The sequence below is a fragment of the Cygnus atratus genome, chromosome Z (genome assembly GCF_013377495.2).
Source record: "Cygnus atratus isolate AKBS03 ecotype Queensland, Australia chromosome Z, CAtr_DNAZoo_HiC_assembly, whole genome shotgun sequence".
Lineage (NCBI taxonomy): Eukaryota > Metazoa > Chordata > Aves > Anseriformes > Anatidae > Cygnus > Cygnus atratus.
In genome coordinates, this window is record NC_066396.1 from 56,133,499 (window position 1) to 56,149,327 (window position 15,829).

Genomic DNA, 15,829 nt, shown 5'->3' on the forward strand with positions numbered 1-15,829 from the left:
GAGCAACAACAAGGAGAATTGTCTGTCTTGTCTACACATCATCTGAATTTTATTTATTTTATGAAATACTAGTTCAAACTTCTTACTATGGTCTTACATAAGCAGTTTAAAAATAGAGAAATAAATTCTTAAGATTTGTCTTTTTTAAGCTTCAGTGATTAGCCACAAGCATTGCCACAAGCAAAACTCTTGTATTTCTGATTATTACCCCAAGTAAAAAAGAAACCCAAAGAGAACTACGAAATACTTAAGTAATGGGAATGTAGCTGATGGAGTTATTTTCCAGAATGACATGATGCCAATGAAGGTGGGACAGACGAGTCCACAACTCTTCTCCCTCCCCATACATATACCACAGCTGCCATATTATGTCTCCATTTAAGGAGATTTAAAAAAAATAAATAAAAATTGAGCATTATTAACATTTTTAACACATCCAGCCAAGTACTAATTATTCTCAAAATACACGAATACTGCAATGGCCCAGACAGTTGACAGCCACTGTAGGGAACTGTCCCTCAGGTTTGGAGCTTACAGCTGAATGTACCTGTTTCTTCTGTCCAATCCTATGAGCTCTAGCTTGTGCTTGCAGATCATTCTGTGGATTCCAGTCAGAATCAAATATAACTACAGTGTCAGCAGACGCCAAGTTTATACCTAATCCTCCAGCTCTGGTAGACAGTAAAAAGCAAAAGTCCTGAAATCATAAAATGAAATCGTTTTGTATTTAGTAGTTCTGATATTCTTAAATGAACCACTGTGACACTTATTTATGCATTCTGTGGCACACATTAGAGTCATACACTGTCAATTCTGTAATCGTTCTATAGGGAAAGTTTCTTTGTGTATAAAGCTAACATTGATAACTATTTGCAATAGACATTGATGCTCATTCCTTTGTGGTTTAAAGGCTGTAGCATCCTAGATGCCAACCAAAAAACCCAGTCGAATAGAAGACTGGACAAAAGTATGGAACTCTGCTGTTAAAGCCTTGTATGTAACAAAACTACAGTTTCCCTTCACCTACCCACTTAAGAAAACTAATCAGCCATGGCATACTAGGGGAGACATTGAGACTACATATGACCAGTTAAATTAAGAGACAGGAGGCAGAATTCTTCCTGAAGGGTCACTGCTGTTCAATATATTTATAAACAAGCTTGAGACATGCAATAAAACAACATATGAAATTTGAGAGAAAGTAAAATAGGAAAAAGAAATTAGTATAGTGACAGAAAACAGCAAACCATGACTCTCAGGAATGAGTCCTGGGAATTATGTAAAATATTTCCATGAAGATCTTTGCTCATTAATGGCCAAAAATATACGAAACGTTACAAACTTTTAGGAAAGAAATAGAAGATAAAGCAGAGAACATAATTTGGTTGCTGCACAAATGTGAAATTTGCCTTCACTGTTAAATACCGTGTGAAGTTTAGGTTCCTCAAAAACTGTACAGTTGTACAGTATAACTGCAAAGCTTTCAGAAAAAGGCAATGATGTCTATACTAGGGATTTAAAACAGAATTAACTTCTGTATTTAAGATATATCTGAAGTTTACTTCGCAGAGTTAAGTCCTTCCTCTTCAATTGTAGCAGAAACAGAAGCTCAGCAGCAACTGAGAAATGCAATCCTATCACCAAGAAAAAACAATCACTCCCTGTGCCCCAGAAAAAGGAGACAGATTTAACTTGATCAAATGGAACAGCTTGTATATTACGAATGTTATATAAGCTATAAATCCTCTAAGCTTAAAAAAAAAAAAAAAGCTGTAACAGAGACACTTATAAATTCACAAGTCACACAAAGAATCGCCAGAAATCAGTTTTTCATTGTTCTTGAAACAAAGACACACAACTTAGTTCTGTGCTTTGCATTAAATCTAAAATCTAAAAAAGTAGACATAAACCTTACACTCTAGCCAAGAACAATGGATTTTCAAACTTATTGATGCATTTCTTATTTTTCTCAACATTCATTTTTACAGAACACTTCTGATATTTCTTGGGAAAACATAAAATAGGAAAAAAAAATACCATACCTCTGATCCTTCTGCATTAAAATGATCCAGTGCTTGTTTCCTCAATTCCCCTTTTATTGATCCATCAAGTCTCTAAAGAGATTGAATACTACAGTTTAAAAGTAATTCTTATGCTATATTCTCATCAGAGCAACTTGAATTCTCAACAAATCAGTAATGTGAAGGAAAAAAAGGAATGTTAGTGCTTCGCATCATCTTTTTAATTCAAGGACACTCTTTTATTAAGCAAAGTGGTAAAGATCAGATAATCGCAGAGAGGCTGAGGTTGGCAAGGACCACTGGAGGTCATCTTGTCTAACACCTCTGCTCAGACAGGGTCCACTAGAGCAGGTTACCCAGGATCATGTCCACTTGGCTTTTAATTATCACGGGGAATGGATATTTCACAACCTCTGGACAACTTGCTCCACTGCTCTGTCACCCTCAGAGTACAGAAAAGATTTTTCTTAAATTCAGGATCAAGACTACTAGGCTTGTTACCTGGAAGGGAAACTGACGATACTTTAGGTACTCTGCTAGGATGTCCAGCATCCTCACCATCTGAGAGAAAATCAGAACTCTGTTGCCACGTTCTCTCAGACGAATCAGTAGCTTGTCAAGAAGGATTAGTTTCCCGCTGCTACGTATTAAATGCTATCAAAACAAGAAATATGCATTACAAAAACAGTTCACCTCGATACTAGTAAGTATGCAGGTGGTCAGACATTCTTTTAAGGTTTGTCTTCCTGTCTACTGATGTGGGAGAAAAACAAAAACATTCGTCACTCCTTATAACATACATACTTTAAAATATGCATGATAGGACTGTTGTTTGTGGTGCCTAAGAGACTTTAGGTGGGTTACAATATCCAGACTTCTAGTTATTCCGAAAGGAACCAAGAACAGAAAGCAAATGCAGAATTTAACGTTTTAAACATTAGGCCTCTTTAGGCTGAGAAAGAATTTTGGAGAATGTGTTCATTCATAATTAAGAGCTAAAAAAAACTTATTAAAGTCAACCAAAGAAGTAATTGTTAAAAGTCTGCAATTAATAGAAATAATGTTTGAGCAGTTATAAGGGATTTAATTTTGTATGAGGTAGCTGTAGAGTGTGCCAAGTTACAAATGACACTTCCTTTAGCTTTAAAAAAGGTTTCATATTACAAAATAGCTTGCAATCACAATTGTCGCTGCACAAACTAGTATTTTTGGGGAAAATGTTTAAGTTATCAACTTCGAGGCTTACAGGAAAAAAATCTTTAGAAAAAGTTATGTTGATATAAATCACATCATTGATAATTTTTATTATTATTTTTTTTAATCTGTTTTGCTTCTGAGCAGTTTTGGTACAAATATTAGTTAACATTTACTAAAAACGAAAATTACAGCCCATCTCTGGTAGTAATGATAATTGTTTTCATCTGGAACAACAACAACAGCAAAAAAATCAGACAGATTTCAATGATCATTACTTTTATTTCCTTTCAGCTTGGTTGTTTGCAGGCATATCTGGTTATACAAAAAGCTTAAAAACATTCTGCAGATTGCTTTATGCTGTTACAGAGATTGCTGGCGTACCACTGCCAGTCACCTGCATTTCCATTTACCTTACATTCCTCTGTTTAGCTGCTTTACTTTGTCTGGGTTTAAAATAGGTCTTAAATTCATTTTGTGTGAAGATGCATAGCCTGTTTCAAACTATTTCTTTTTCGTTTTGATTGCAATTAAAAGTCATTGATATTTTATTTAGTAGAGATCTGTCTAGTGTTCAGTTCCAATAAAGAAACAAAAATCAATTCACTTACCTGTAAAGTCCAGGATAAACGTTTTCAGAGATCTTGCTCTTTCCTAATACTTTAATAAGAACTAAAAAATTGCCAGAACACTATAAAATTACAGTGTGCACATTACAAATATGAATTCCCCAAATTAAAAACAAAATGACATTACCTGTAAGGCCTCCTGTTTATTATAGAATTCATTATCATCTGGTGGCTTAATGAGGTAGCAATGGTTACAACACTTTTTGAGTTCCATCATAATGTTCAGAAAGCCAGACGTACTGCCTTTTGAACCTTTACTGAGGGCTTTATAATTCCTTGTTAAAATCCACCTATGATGTAAGACATACAGTGTAAATAACCAGATGTGGAGGCAAGACAAGCTCTCAAAATATGAACTAAAAAAAAAAAGCAGCTCCTAGTAAAAATGTACAAATATGCCAAACAACAGAAGCAAAATAAACAGAGATTAGACCAATAAACCTTTGCTTCACAGAACTTCACTGTTGTGAAATCCTAAAAAGGTGCTTGATTTTTACTCTTTTGCCCCAAATTCAAACTGCACTATGAAAAATATTAAACCAGTAATTTACATGTAGACATATCATTAAAACATTGAAATTTAAAAAAATTTGTTACTTGTAATATTGTTTCTGCAGTGCACTCATTTCCATCCTCAGAATTTGCTCAACTTTTGCAGGTAAAGACTTTTCTACATCTTTTTTAACTCTTCTCAGCAAAAACGGTTCAAGCTCTTTGTGAAGACTTGCATAACCATACTCTCTTCCTTTGCCATGCTCCTCTTCAAAATCTTCCCAGGAGGAAAATCTACAATATAAAAGAAAGTAAGTGTAAAATAGTGACAGAGTGAATGACCAAAAGAAGTAGTATTTAAGAACAATGCTAACACAATTACAAAAAAAAAAAGTATAAACATTCCAAATGGATTTCTTCCCCCTCCTGTTTAATTTAACCAATTTCTGAATTTTGATCTTTCAAGAAATTCCAAATACTTTGTCTGTAAATAGAAGAATGGAACTTCCCAAACACTTTTACAGAATTAAATTTAAAAATAAACTACTAAATAAAAGACCACAGTGGCTTTGATTGCAAGACAATTGAACATTGCTTGGCATTTACAAGATGTCTGATATGAATGTGAGCTCTAACACTACTTCTCATTTAATCTAGGTACAAACAGAGGTCAATAAAAAATCAGATCAATACAGGAAGCTCACTGTATTTAAAACAAATGGGAAAAATAGCCACCTGACTGAAATACAGGGTATCAGGCAGTTCGGTACAAACTTGCTTTCATTTACAGTACTAACACAGACAAGAAGATAGCCCTAATCTCATCCTATTTCCCCATAGTAAAGCTATACAGTTTTCCTCTTATGTTAAGAGTAAGCCTTTTTTTTTTTTTTTCTGGGCCCTTACCAGTACACCTCAATCCATGATTCTTGTGGACTACTATAATGGTGAAGTAACTACTACTGGGGTTATTCAGCAACAGGACCAGCAACAGGACTATACATCTACATTGCACAGAATATTTAAACAATCTTACAGTATTATTGTCTACCTTTACTGATTCTCAAATCACTACACTATTTCATATTAATAAACTGAACAAAAATATTTACAAGAACAATGCTCTTCCTTACTTTTCTGGCATGATGAAGTGCAACAAAGACCAAAGTTCTTTGAGGGAGTTTTGCAGAGGAGTTCCAGTAATAAGAAGTCGATGGTTAGACTTAAAGTCTATTAAAGTCTTGTACAGAAGAGAGTCATCATTTTTTAAACGATGAGCTTCGTCAACCCCTATGAACGCCCAATTTAGACCGCCAAGGAATGACTTAAAGAAATGGACAAACAGGTGAACATTACACAGATAAACATAGTACGTAATTTCTCGCATTTTATAACCAGGATATAAATACCATCATTTTCTTTTTTTATTATTTTAATAAAATATGGACAGCTATATGTCTTTAGTACTAACCATCACTTTTATATTAGCCAGGTTCAAAGAAAGCATATGCAAACATCCCAAGAAAGTATAAATCAAGTTAAAAGATGAAAAAAGGGAGCACAGTCTGATCCACATTAATTTTCATAACAGAAAAACAAACAAACAAACAACAACAAAAAACTACCAACCACAGAAGCTATTGACCTGTTCTTCCCAAACAAATCAAAATGTTCTTCTCATTGTCTATAAAAATTTCCATATACTCTTAGAAGGACTAACAATAACTCTGTGTACTACTGTCCTGGACACAGTAGTAATACACTACTGTATGCATAATAATGAAGAAAAGTCATCTTGGATTTCAAAATTTTGTTTCAAAGATGTTTGGGTAATGGGCTGGGTTCTTTTTCAGCTCTTTGATGATACAAGGAAAGTACAGCTCCTGATGGGAGGAGATCATTACAGTAATGAAAAGCTCAAGCAAACTAGAAGCGTTACCTGCTTGATGAAATGTAAAAAGGCTCATCACACACACAAAAAGGCAAGAAGTGCTTGAAAAATACACACTGTCCAAAAGTAAAATCCATCACACTCCACATCCATTTAATGACTGAGAACCCAAATATGTGCAAGTCTAACAAGAATTCTACACTGGACAAATGGTTTCATCTCCCTGAAAAAGCTAGTGGAATTACCTTATCCTTCAGCAAAATTTCATATGTTGTCAGAAGTATGTTAAACTTTAGTCGTTTGGTCTGTGGATGCATCCATTCATGAGTTCTTATCTACAAAAACAATTAAGTAAACAGTAAGCTAGAGAAAAAAAAATCATATCAATCAATGAGACATAAGCACTACAGCAATATAAATGTTTAAAGATGTTCAATAATCTGATCACAGAACAGAAGCACAACACACAAACTGAACTTCCACAAGACTGAACTTCAAAGCTAAGCACTCCAAACCACTTTGTTAGCCTCTGAATAAACAGCAGAGAATTTGCACAAAACAGTTTTTGCTTTAATAAATAAGATTACTAACATTGAGAAGACAGATTAAGAAAAAAACAAAACAAAACAAAACAAGAACCTTTCAGAAAATAAATTAAGATTGTGGTTGGCTTGCATACATATTAGTTTTTATTTTATCCACATAAATAATTATATGGAAGAAGACAATTTGTTTTCAGGTGCAAGACTACATTTTTAATCCTGTTTATTATTAAGAAGGATGGAAATCTTTCATGCACATTTATATAGGATCATAACCTGACCTTTCAATTTGCATCTTAAGTGTTTCAGCAACTATTTGCTCACTTCTAACCAAAATATTGGAAATTAGTGGAGGACAGGAATATGAAATGAATGTGGTTTACAAATAAGCTTTTCTAATGATGAAGGGAAATACTCACCATATTTCTGCTGGTTATATCTCCTAAGTAAACTACAGCATTCATCTGAGGAGCCCAAGTTTGAATCTCTCTTTGCCAAGATGTCAAAGTAGAAAGTGGCACAACCAGCAGGAAAGGCCCATACAGTTGATGTTCATGAAACAGGTAGTTCAGAAAAGAAATTGTTTGTATTGTTTTACCCAGACCCATTTCATCTGCAAGAATACAACTATTCCCTCTAAAAAAAAAAAAAAAGAATGAGGAAGAGGGGGATGAAGAGAGAGGAAGGGAATGGACAAGAAGACATTATTATCTTGAATACAAAAACTACTTGTACAAGTTTTCCAGATTTTGCAACTATACATTTTGAGAAGTTTATGTAGATACTATTTCCTTAAATTAACAAAATTAACAAAAAGCCTGGAAGCATTCTTAAGGGGTCTATCTTATAAGTGTAACACTAATGTTGGCATTTCAGAAGATTTTGCTTTGATTCTTTCAGTTTTGTAGTCTTAGTTATTTTTTCCGATTGATTTTTAAAAATATGACTTACTCCCACACAGAAAGTAAAAGCAAAACAAACGCAGAGCTTAACTGTTTTTTGAAACCAACCATGTAATTAACTTTAGTAGCTTTAGGATTTCTTTGAGCAAAAACAGTCCTTTCTGGACTCTACTTTCAGCTTACTGTAGTAAGCCATCTAGCCTCAATAAATATAGAAAAAAAATAACGTTGAAGTTTTTATGAATGCTTAGAATTTACAAACAAACTATACTTACTTGCACCACGAATGAGCAAGCCAATTCAATCCATTTAACTGATAATCTCTTAACTCCAAACTTTCCTGTCCTCCAATGTAAGATGGCTGCTTCTTTAGTGCAACAAATCTTGGTCTCTGTTTTAGAACCTGTTGAAAGCAAACTGAGCATCAGTTTTACTACTGACTGCAATTACCAGAATGGCTTTCTATAGAAAATGTAGTAGTAGGCATCTGTGGGGTCACCAAGTCGTCTTCATCCACCACCAAACACTAGGCCATGTGAAAATGAGTAATTTGAAAAAAAAAATAAATAAATCAATTTGCAAGCTAAAATCAGTTTGATTGGTCATCTGACTTCAACAATGGGAATTATGTTAACCCACTGTTTACTAAGTTTACCTTTCAAACAAAGTAAAATACTAAACAAGCCATTTGAATGCCAGTAAAAAAGCAGAGGATTAATCACTATGAAAAGCCATTCTTAGTAGTAGATGTTTGACACATACATTGCTATGTATCTATCATTACTACTGGTCTCAAACAACCTTCAAGAACATTTTGTAATATGTAAAATACTCTTGATGCATAAGAGACTTTCACTTTTTTTTTTTTTTTTTTTAAACCACTGTACAGTTGTTTGGTTTGAACAAGGATGGCAGAGAAAACTGAAATGGCAGAAGTGAGAAAAAAATTGTCGATCATGACAAAGACAGTTTACTAGGTGAAGGAAAGAAAAAAGAAAATATAAAAGAAATATAAATATAAAAGAGCAACAACAACAAAAAAACAACCAATCACACGTGACCTCCAACCAGCAGACCCATTAAGTCTCCAAGCAAAGATCACCATGGAACTTCTGATTTTTCCCCCTCAATTTTAATGATGAGCATGACATTACATGCCACTCTGACCAGTTTCGGTCACCTGTTCCATCTTGACTATGTATGTTCCCTTTCAAACACTTGCCCACCCCTAGCCTGCTTCTGGGTGGAGAAGGGGGAAAGGAGGGCACAGCGAAAAACAAAGAAGACCTGAACAGTGTGCAAACACTGTTCAGCAACAGACCAAACAATTGTACCTTTTCTACATTAGGAAGAATTTCTTTACTGTGAGATTGGTCAAACACTGAAACAGGCTTCCCAGCAAGGTGGGACCTACATCTTTGTAGACGTCTTCCAACTAAACTATTCTATTCCAACTTTATCACAGCCAGAGCCAGTACAACTTATTATAAATCCATTGAAATTACTTACTCACCTTGCAGTCCTTAAAAGGAGTGGTTTTGGATTGATTTCTGCTAAAATACTCATCAATGCGTGTCTGAAACTTTTTGGCAATGAGAGCACCATCTTCCCAGCTACATTCTGAATAAGGTAGACCCTGCCATTTGCAATAGTAGTCTGGATAACCAGCTGCTGACTTTTGATTTGAATGAGCTGTAGAAACGTATTAGAGATACCAAATTAATATTTTCCTTCTGTATTTTAAGAATACATTCATTTTAGGTGATAAGACAACATAAATTAGCTTCACAGCACAACTTCCCTTTACCCAAAATTTTGTTTTGAATTAAAAAATAAGTTAGTAACATTCCACATTTTTACCTACAAACGCAACACACGAGCAATGAGCATAAAATATTCTCAAAATATTCTCTGCTTTCTGTCTGCAGGTTTGTAACATACCAATTATTCTTTCCACTATCTGATACTGTTTATGTAGATCATCTGTAAGCTCCTGCTGGCAGTTATAATATTCCACGTCTTCTGGAGAAGCATTTTTCAGCCTGCAATAGGAATTTATTTACAGCACTTATTACATTGTGTGGTTCTAAAACTAAGAAAATCTAGCAACAATAAACCTCTGAGTGTAACCACCACAGGAATACTGCTTTGAGCATTTCTTTGAAAGGGGCTACAGCTCAGACATTCCTACTACAGAAGTGTTGCATCTGGCCTAGGCGCCTCAACATTAATGACCAAGGATGGTTGTCGAAAGACACAATTACAATCACAATCTGATAATTCAGAATACCTGTTCTCAGCAAGTAGTATACTTTATAGGGTATTTTCAAGGAACAGTATTGAGGGTAGCTTATTCTGTAAGAATCCATCTCACTTGAGGTTGCTGAAAATCCCACCAGTGTTCATTAAATATATTAAGCATTGTAATAAATTGAATACTAGAAAGATGACACAGAAATGTATGGATTTCTTCAATTCTTGGTTCTCCGGCTTGAACAGAGATTCAAGCCAAGAAAATTAAATTCTTAAAAACAATATGAAATGGCTAAGACAGCAAGAAAACATTAATCTATCTCTAAGGCAAAAAACCTACATAACTGAAAAAAGTTCAATAACAAATTCATTATTATTATTAAACACTACCCATCTTGTTAAAACTTAATTTATAGCAGATACATTAAAATCAAGTTCAGATTATCTTATGGGATCATGTTAAGGAGGCTTCAGCTTTCAAAGTTTTTGTCTTCCTGTTGTACAGACACTTGAAACCTTGCCCTCATAAAGAGGTAACAAGTCTCAGAAGCATAACTGTTACAAAACAATTGTTATGAAACAGCCACGTTGTTACAAAATATACAACATAGAAGTCCTCATAAAAATATTCACCATCGTTTCGTTTCCTGATCTTTTTTCTTGTAGTTGTCCAGTTTCTTCATTCCTTTAACATTTTGTTGTTTCAGTGTTTCCTCAGTTTCCCAAGTGTTATGGATGTGTGACCAGCCTTTCCATTTAATAAGATACTGTATTTCTCCTGACTCCTTTGACTTTTCGAACCCAGCATTTGGGTCGCCATCTGCCTCAACTGCATAGATGGTGGTTGCGGCACCAGTGGCTGAAAAAGAAACCATACCAGAATCCTTAATTAAGTGTGCACTGTCATAAGTTAACCAGTAAGAGAGCAATTACTGATACTTTTATATAAGCATGTAACTGGACTCATATCTACAGTTCTCATGTTATTACATTTATTTGAACAATTATGTAGATATGTTAATACATGCACAGTAGTCAAAGAGAATCACAAAAAGCAATCCAAACTTCTGTATCTAATCTATGACATCTAATCATTTCTCATGAGAATTTTCTTTGAATTCCTACTTAAATCAAAGTGATTGCCAGGGAATGCTCCACTAACACTGCTTGTTGTCTTCTCTGTTACATTATTCTCATCACTGAGCCTACAAAAGGCAACTGAGACATCAGTAATCATAGCTTATGATGCTATGAATCTATTTCTCCCTAAATGTGTTCTACTCCATTTTCTGGCTTTGGAATCTTACCTGGGAAAATTATTAAGTACAGTCTGTATCACAACTGAACCATCCTAGCAGCAGGAAACAGGCTCATTTCTGTGAGGACAGCCAAGTAAGGAAATGAGCCCGGCAAGCTGCAGTGACCAGACAAAGCAACAGAGTGGCAACAACAATATAAAGCACAAGCAGCAATAGCATGTGGGCAGGTAGAATATAAGAAGCTTAGTCCAGAAGACTTTGAACACAGCAGCAACACTATGCACTCCTGGCATTGGGACAGGATATGATAGAACTTAGGACAGCATAGGAGAAGAAAGTTGAGAGGAAAGTGCAAGCTCTGAGATGGGTCAGAAATTTAGTGACTGGGTATAACCAATGGAGAAAAGAAGCTCTAAAGTGCAAGGGGACCATTTTATATATTTTTATTTATTTATTTACTTATATAGATAATTAGAAGTCTGTTTTGCAGCCTCAAACTCAAAGCAGAACTGCTGGACAACACATGACAGCAACTGATGGAAATACAACATGCCTACTATCCTTCATAAAAATACATGTAGAACTTCACATGCAAGTGAACCATTTAAATTCTATATCTATTTTGTAGTGATTCCATGTATTGCACTGTATTGAGACAATTTGTACAGCAATAACTGAAATCACAGTCTCAGTGGTTCATCCTTCCCAACAGTCTTTCAGAGCTCAGGCTTACTGGTCAGCAGACTTGTCGATCTTGTCTGCTTTCTCCACTCCAGTAAATACAATTTATACAAATCAATTACCACTGAACTGTGCAAACAGTGGTGTAAAAATATGATACATATTTATACAATATGAAGCTCTCTTCTGATTATTTATTTTTCCTTCTACTTAGACTTTCTTCTACATTTTACTTTGAAATGCTTAGAAGAGGACTTAAAAAGGAACATCTTTATGAATATAAGAAACAAAAGATGACAACTTTCCAGTATTTTAAAATGATTGCTGTTTTTAAACATCAGAGACTTACAGCTAAGAATGCTAAAGTTGCACCACAATGCACTCCAGTATCTTAAGAACATTGTTAAAAAGTACCTCCTTTTCGGCCAATTCGACTATCCATAAACTTTTCTATAGTTTCAAATTCATCTTCTTCAGTTTGCGGGACATCTTCTCCACAAACTTCCAGCAAATCATCAGAATCTGTCTTGGTTTCCTCAGCTTCTTTGTAACTAATGTTGACTGTTGCCTGGCGACGAGATCCTCTCTTATCATAATCCTCCTCATCATCATCCTCCTCCTCCTCAGATGAATCAAGTTGCCTCTTTTTCTGTCCTGCACTCTTTTTCCCACTTTTTGGCTTAATTCTTGAAGACAGTAAGATACAACACAACAATGGACAAATTGGACAACCAAAAGTCTTCTGTGATACTTTCTGAATATATGTGTTTCTTGAATGCCCAGTTACAACACTTTTAGTTACAGAAGGCAGGAAAAGGCATTCAGTAAAAAAGTACCGGTATTAGTAATATCTTTGGTAGCTTTAAAAAATATAAATTTAAAATATATGTTAATGATTTTATTTGCATATGTATTAGCAGTACAATACTTAACTGCTTGTTAGACATTGTACCAGAGTATAAAGGACTTCTTACCTGCTTGGAGGTTTCCGGCTTTTGACCTTGTTTTTTGGCTCATAGTCTGATTCACTTTCGTCACAACTGCTATTATCCCTGTCTTCCTCTGATTCAGAATCAGAACCAGTTCCTGATACTGATCCTGACTCTGACATTTGCCAGTCTTCGCTGTAAAATTGAAAGACAAAAGAGTAATTCAGTTTGTTTTTTTTTAAAATCAGATATTCAACCATAGTTATCTATTGTAATTCAAGCATTCTTCACAGAAATAAAACAGTTATTTTAGCCGATGGACAGAAAGTTGTAAAAATTATTGTCATGAATGATAAACAAAAATGCCCAATGGCTTCAAAGGGAATTGAACTAAGTCTTCCATTATCGAGAAGTAGGGGTAAAATTCAAAACAACAAAAATCTGGATTTCTACACACATTTCAGCTTGAAGTAACGAGTTAAGAATGACATTAAGAAACCAAAGAACTTAATAAGTCTAACTAGAAAGATACATATTTCTCAGAACTTACACATGCTCAAATCATAAAACCTTGTCACGTACATTCTGGAGAGTCCTGTATTTTCTAATACGTATGTTCCCTGTGCCTCATGTGAATAATCAGCAGCTTTGGCACAAAAAAACCAAAAGATAATGCAGAAGCAGATTTGAGAAATATGCCAAAATATTTGAACTGCAGCACCTGTGAGAGGCACTGGCTCCCAAAAGCTCCCGCTGAGTTCCTAAATCAGAGCTTCACAACCAGACAGCATACTATGAATAAGTCACTTGTGACTCTGAGCAGAATCTCCTTGCTCCTGCTTAGCAGTGATCAACTTTGCAACAGAGAAGATAATGAACAATACATTTCCTCAGACTCTAACTGAATATAGGCAAATTAATCTCGATATCTTCATGGAGAAGAAAAAAAATGGTATGCATTGTTGAAAGGTTGCTAAATCTAACATCAGGTTTAGGTTTCCTTGACCAAGGTGCTAGAGCTGTACTGATGTTTATCAAAGTTGGAATATTACCAAAAAATTCTCATCCATAAAATTCCAGTAAGGAAGCCTACGAACCAGTGCTTTGACCTCTCTCTCACTTAAATATGCATTAGGCCCTGGCAGAAATTACAGTCCCATTGTTCTGGTCATCCAAGACTTAGGTATGTAAGCATATGGTACAGATGGTACATGCGCAATGGCAAGAAATCATGACTTATACTTTTTCTGCAAGCATTAAGTTAAAAAAAAAAAAAAAAAAAAAGAGAGAGAGGGAGAGAGAGAAGTCCAAAACATACATCTATTTGGAAATACAGACCACAGTTATAAAGCACAATCCTCTTAGGCTTGATCATGTACCAAGTTACATATTGAGAAATCTCTGATCTGCATATCATATAGCAACTGCAGACATACTTGTTCAGGAGAATTGTAGGACAAAATTAAAGCATTGGGTATATGAGGTGATTTGGTTATCGGTTCCTAAACTTAAATACGCTTCTTGTACCGGAGGATGTTATTAGGTGCAATCAAATTTTTAAGTAGCAGAAGACTATGAATAACAACTCATCATTAGAAAAGTACTGTTTTGCATAGGTTTTTTGCCCTTTTTTTTTCAACTACCATTTCATGAAGACAATATAGCAGCAACCCTGGGAAGTGCAATGATTCATTAATTGTGAGAAGAGTGATAGAACAGTTCCATTTCTACACAGCATTCACAAAAAACACAGGTCACTATGCCTATTCACTTCTCATTGCTATGTGACATACTATAATGCTTCTCACAAATTTTTGGTCTACTACTTAACTGATCTAACAGAACAATTTCAATGAAACTTTGTTTTCCAGTTAATAAAGCTAATTACTGTCAGAATTGTAACAACTTTTGAACTTTTCAGAGGAAAAAAAATAAGAAAAAGTTGGCACTGACTAAGAGATTCCATCTTTAATTTTATGAGACAACCTAAGGAGTTTCCAATTTCTACAAAAACTTTTAAGGAGGGCCTTACACTCAAAAATATGTTGCAACAAATTATTTTAAAAATAAAAGCACTAATGAATGTTTTTGAACAATGCTGCAGACACTTTTGCTCAGAAATGAATATGATATAGATATTTCTTTAAAAGTTTTTTTTTTTTAGTATTCCAAAATGTCAATCAAAATTGAGAAACACAAGAACAAGATGAATTAGAAAGAGAACTTAAGCATTTTCAATGTGGAAAATAAGGTATCAGTTATGAGTACACATCACTGTGACAAACAATTATGTGATATTACTTATGAAAATATCTTACTCTTTATGTTTTTTCTTCTTGGTTTCACTGGATGAGTCATCGGCAGAATCTTCACTACTGGATGACTCCTGCAGATGAAGAAAAAAATATACTATTCATTACAATGACAAGAATGAAATACTTATAGTATTCATCTCCCACATTCAAATTGACATCATATTGTTCATGTTTTACTCTCTTCATCCCCCAAAGGGACTAATATAGAAGACTAAGATAAGGACTGCTGTTGTTTTAGTATCTAACCATCTATGAATAAATTGTACCAGCAGAGCTCTACAGAACATCACGAAGAAAAGTCTTAAAAAATAACTATTATGCCTACATAAAATAAAGCCATGGCTTCAGATGCTCCAAGTTAATCAATTTGATGGTTCTACCAAAAAAATAATAAAACCTCCTAACCTTTCAGAGCTCTCCAACCTTCTATAATCTTTCACATTTAAACACCAGTTTAAGAAAGTTTTGAGAATATTATGTTTGTTCTTCTCTCTACTCTCAGAAAAAGAAAAAAAAAAGAATCTTCTCAAAATTAGATTTTCCAAAAAAACATTTCATAGGGACAAAGTTTAGATCATTTTTATCCTGAAAAACAGCTTTCAGAAAGAGACACTTAGAAACAGCTGTAAATTAATGTTTTATTGATGTGAGATTAAGTTAACAATGAGTAGCTAAACCAGACAAAAGCAGATCTAGCCAAGTAAGTGTGACCAGTGTAGTA

The 15,829-nt window shown here is 34.5% G+C and overlaps 1 protein-coding gene across 3 annotated transcripts in view; it reads right to left on the reverse strand.

Moving 5' to 3' along the window:
• The window catches only part of CHD1 (chromodomain helicase DNA binding protein 1), a 54,594-nt gene that overhangs the window by 17,715 nt on the left and 21,050 nt on the right, over positions 1 to 15,829 (reverse strand). For 2 of the 3 annotated variants that reach the window (XM_035564194.2, XM_035564193.2), the window contains exons 5-19: positions 15,112 to 15,179; positions 12,839 to 12,988; positions 12,279 to 12,550; positions 10,558 to 10,783; positions 9,613 to 9,713; positions 9,185 to 9,363; positions 7,947 to 8,074; positions 7,189 to 7,405; positions 6,473 to 6,562; positions 5,470 to 5,660; positions 4,442 to 4,630; positions 3,972 to 4,134; positions 2,523 to 2,675; positions 2,043 to 2,114; positions 548 to 697 (exon numbers count right to left, since the gene is read on the reverse strand). In XM_035564194.2, the coding sequence (XP_035420087.1) occupies positions 548 to 697; positions 2,043 to 2,114; positions 2,523 to 2,675; positions 3,972 to 4,134; positions 4,442 to 4,630; positions 5,470 to 5,660; positions 6,473 to 6,562; positions 7,189 to 7,405; positions 7,947 to 8,074; positions 9,185 to 9,363; positions 9,613 to 9,713; positions 10,558 to 10,783; positions 12,279 to 12,550; positions 12,839 to 12,988; positions 15,112 to 15,179 (2,349 nt within the window). The remainder of the gene's footprint in view (positions 1 to 547; positions 698 to 2,042; positions 2,115 to 2,522; positions 2,676 to 3,971; positions 4,135 to 4,441; positions 4,631 to 5,469; positions 5,661 to 6,472; positions 6,563 to 7,188; positions 7,406 to 7,946; positions 8,075 to 9,184; positions 9,364 to 9,612; positions 9,714 to 10,557; positions 10,784 to 12,278; positions 12,551 to 12,838; positions 12,989 to 15,111; positions 15,180 to 15,829) is intronic. The other variant, XM_050716213.1, reaches the window with a different exon arrangement.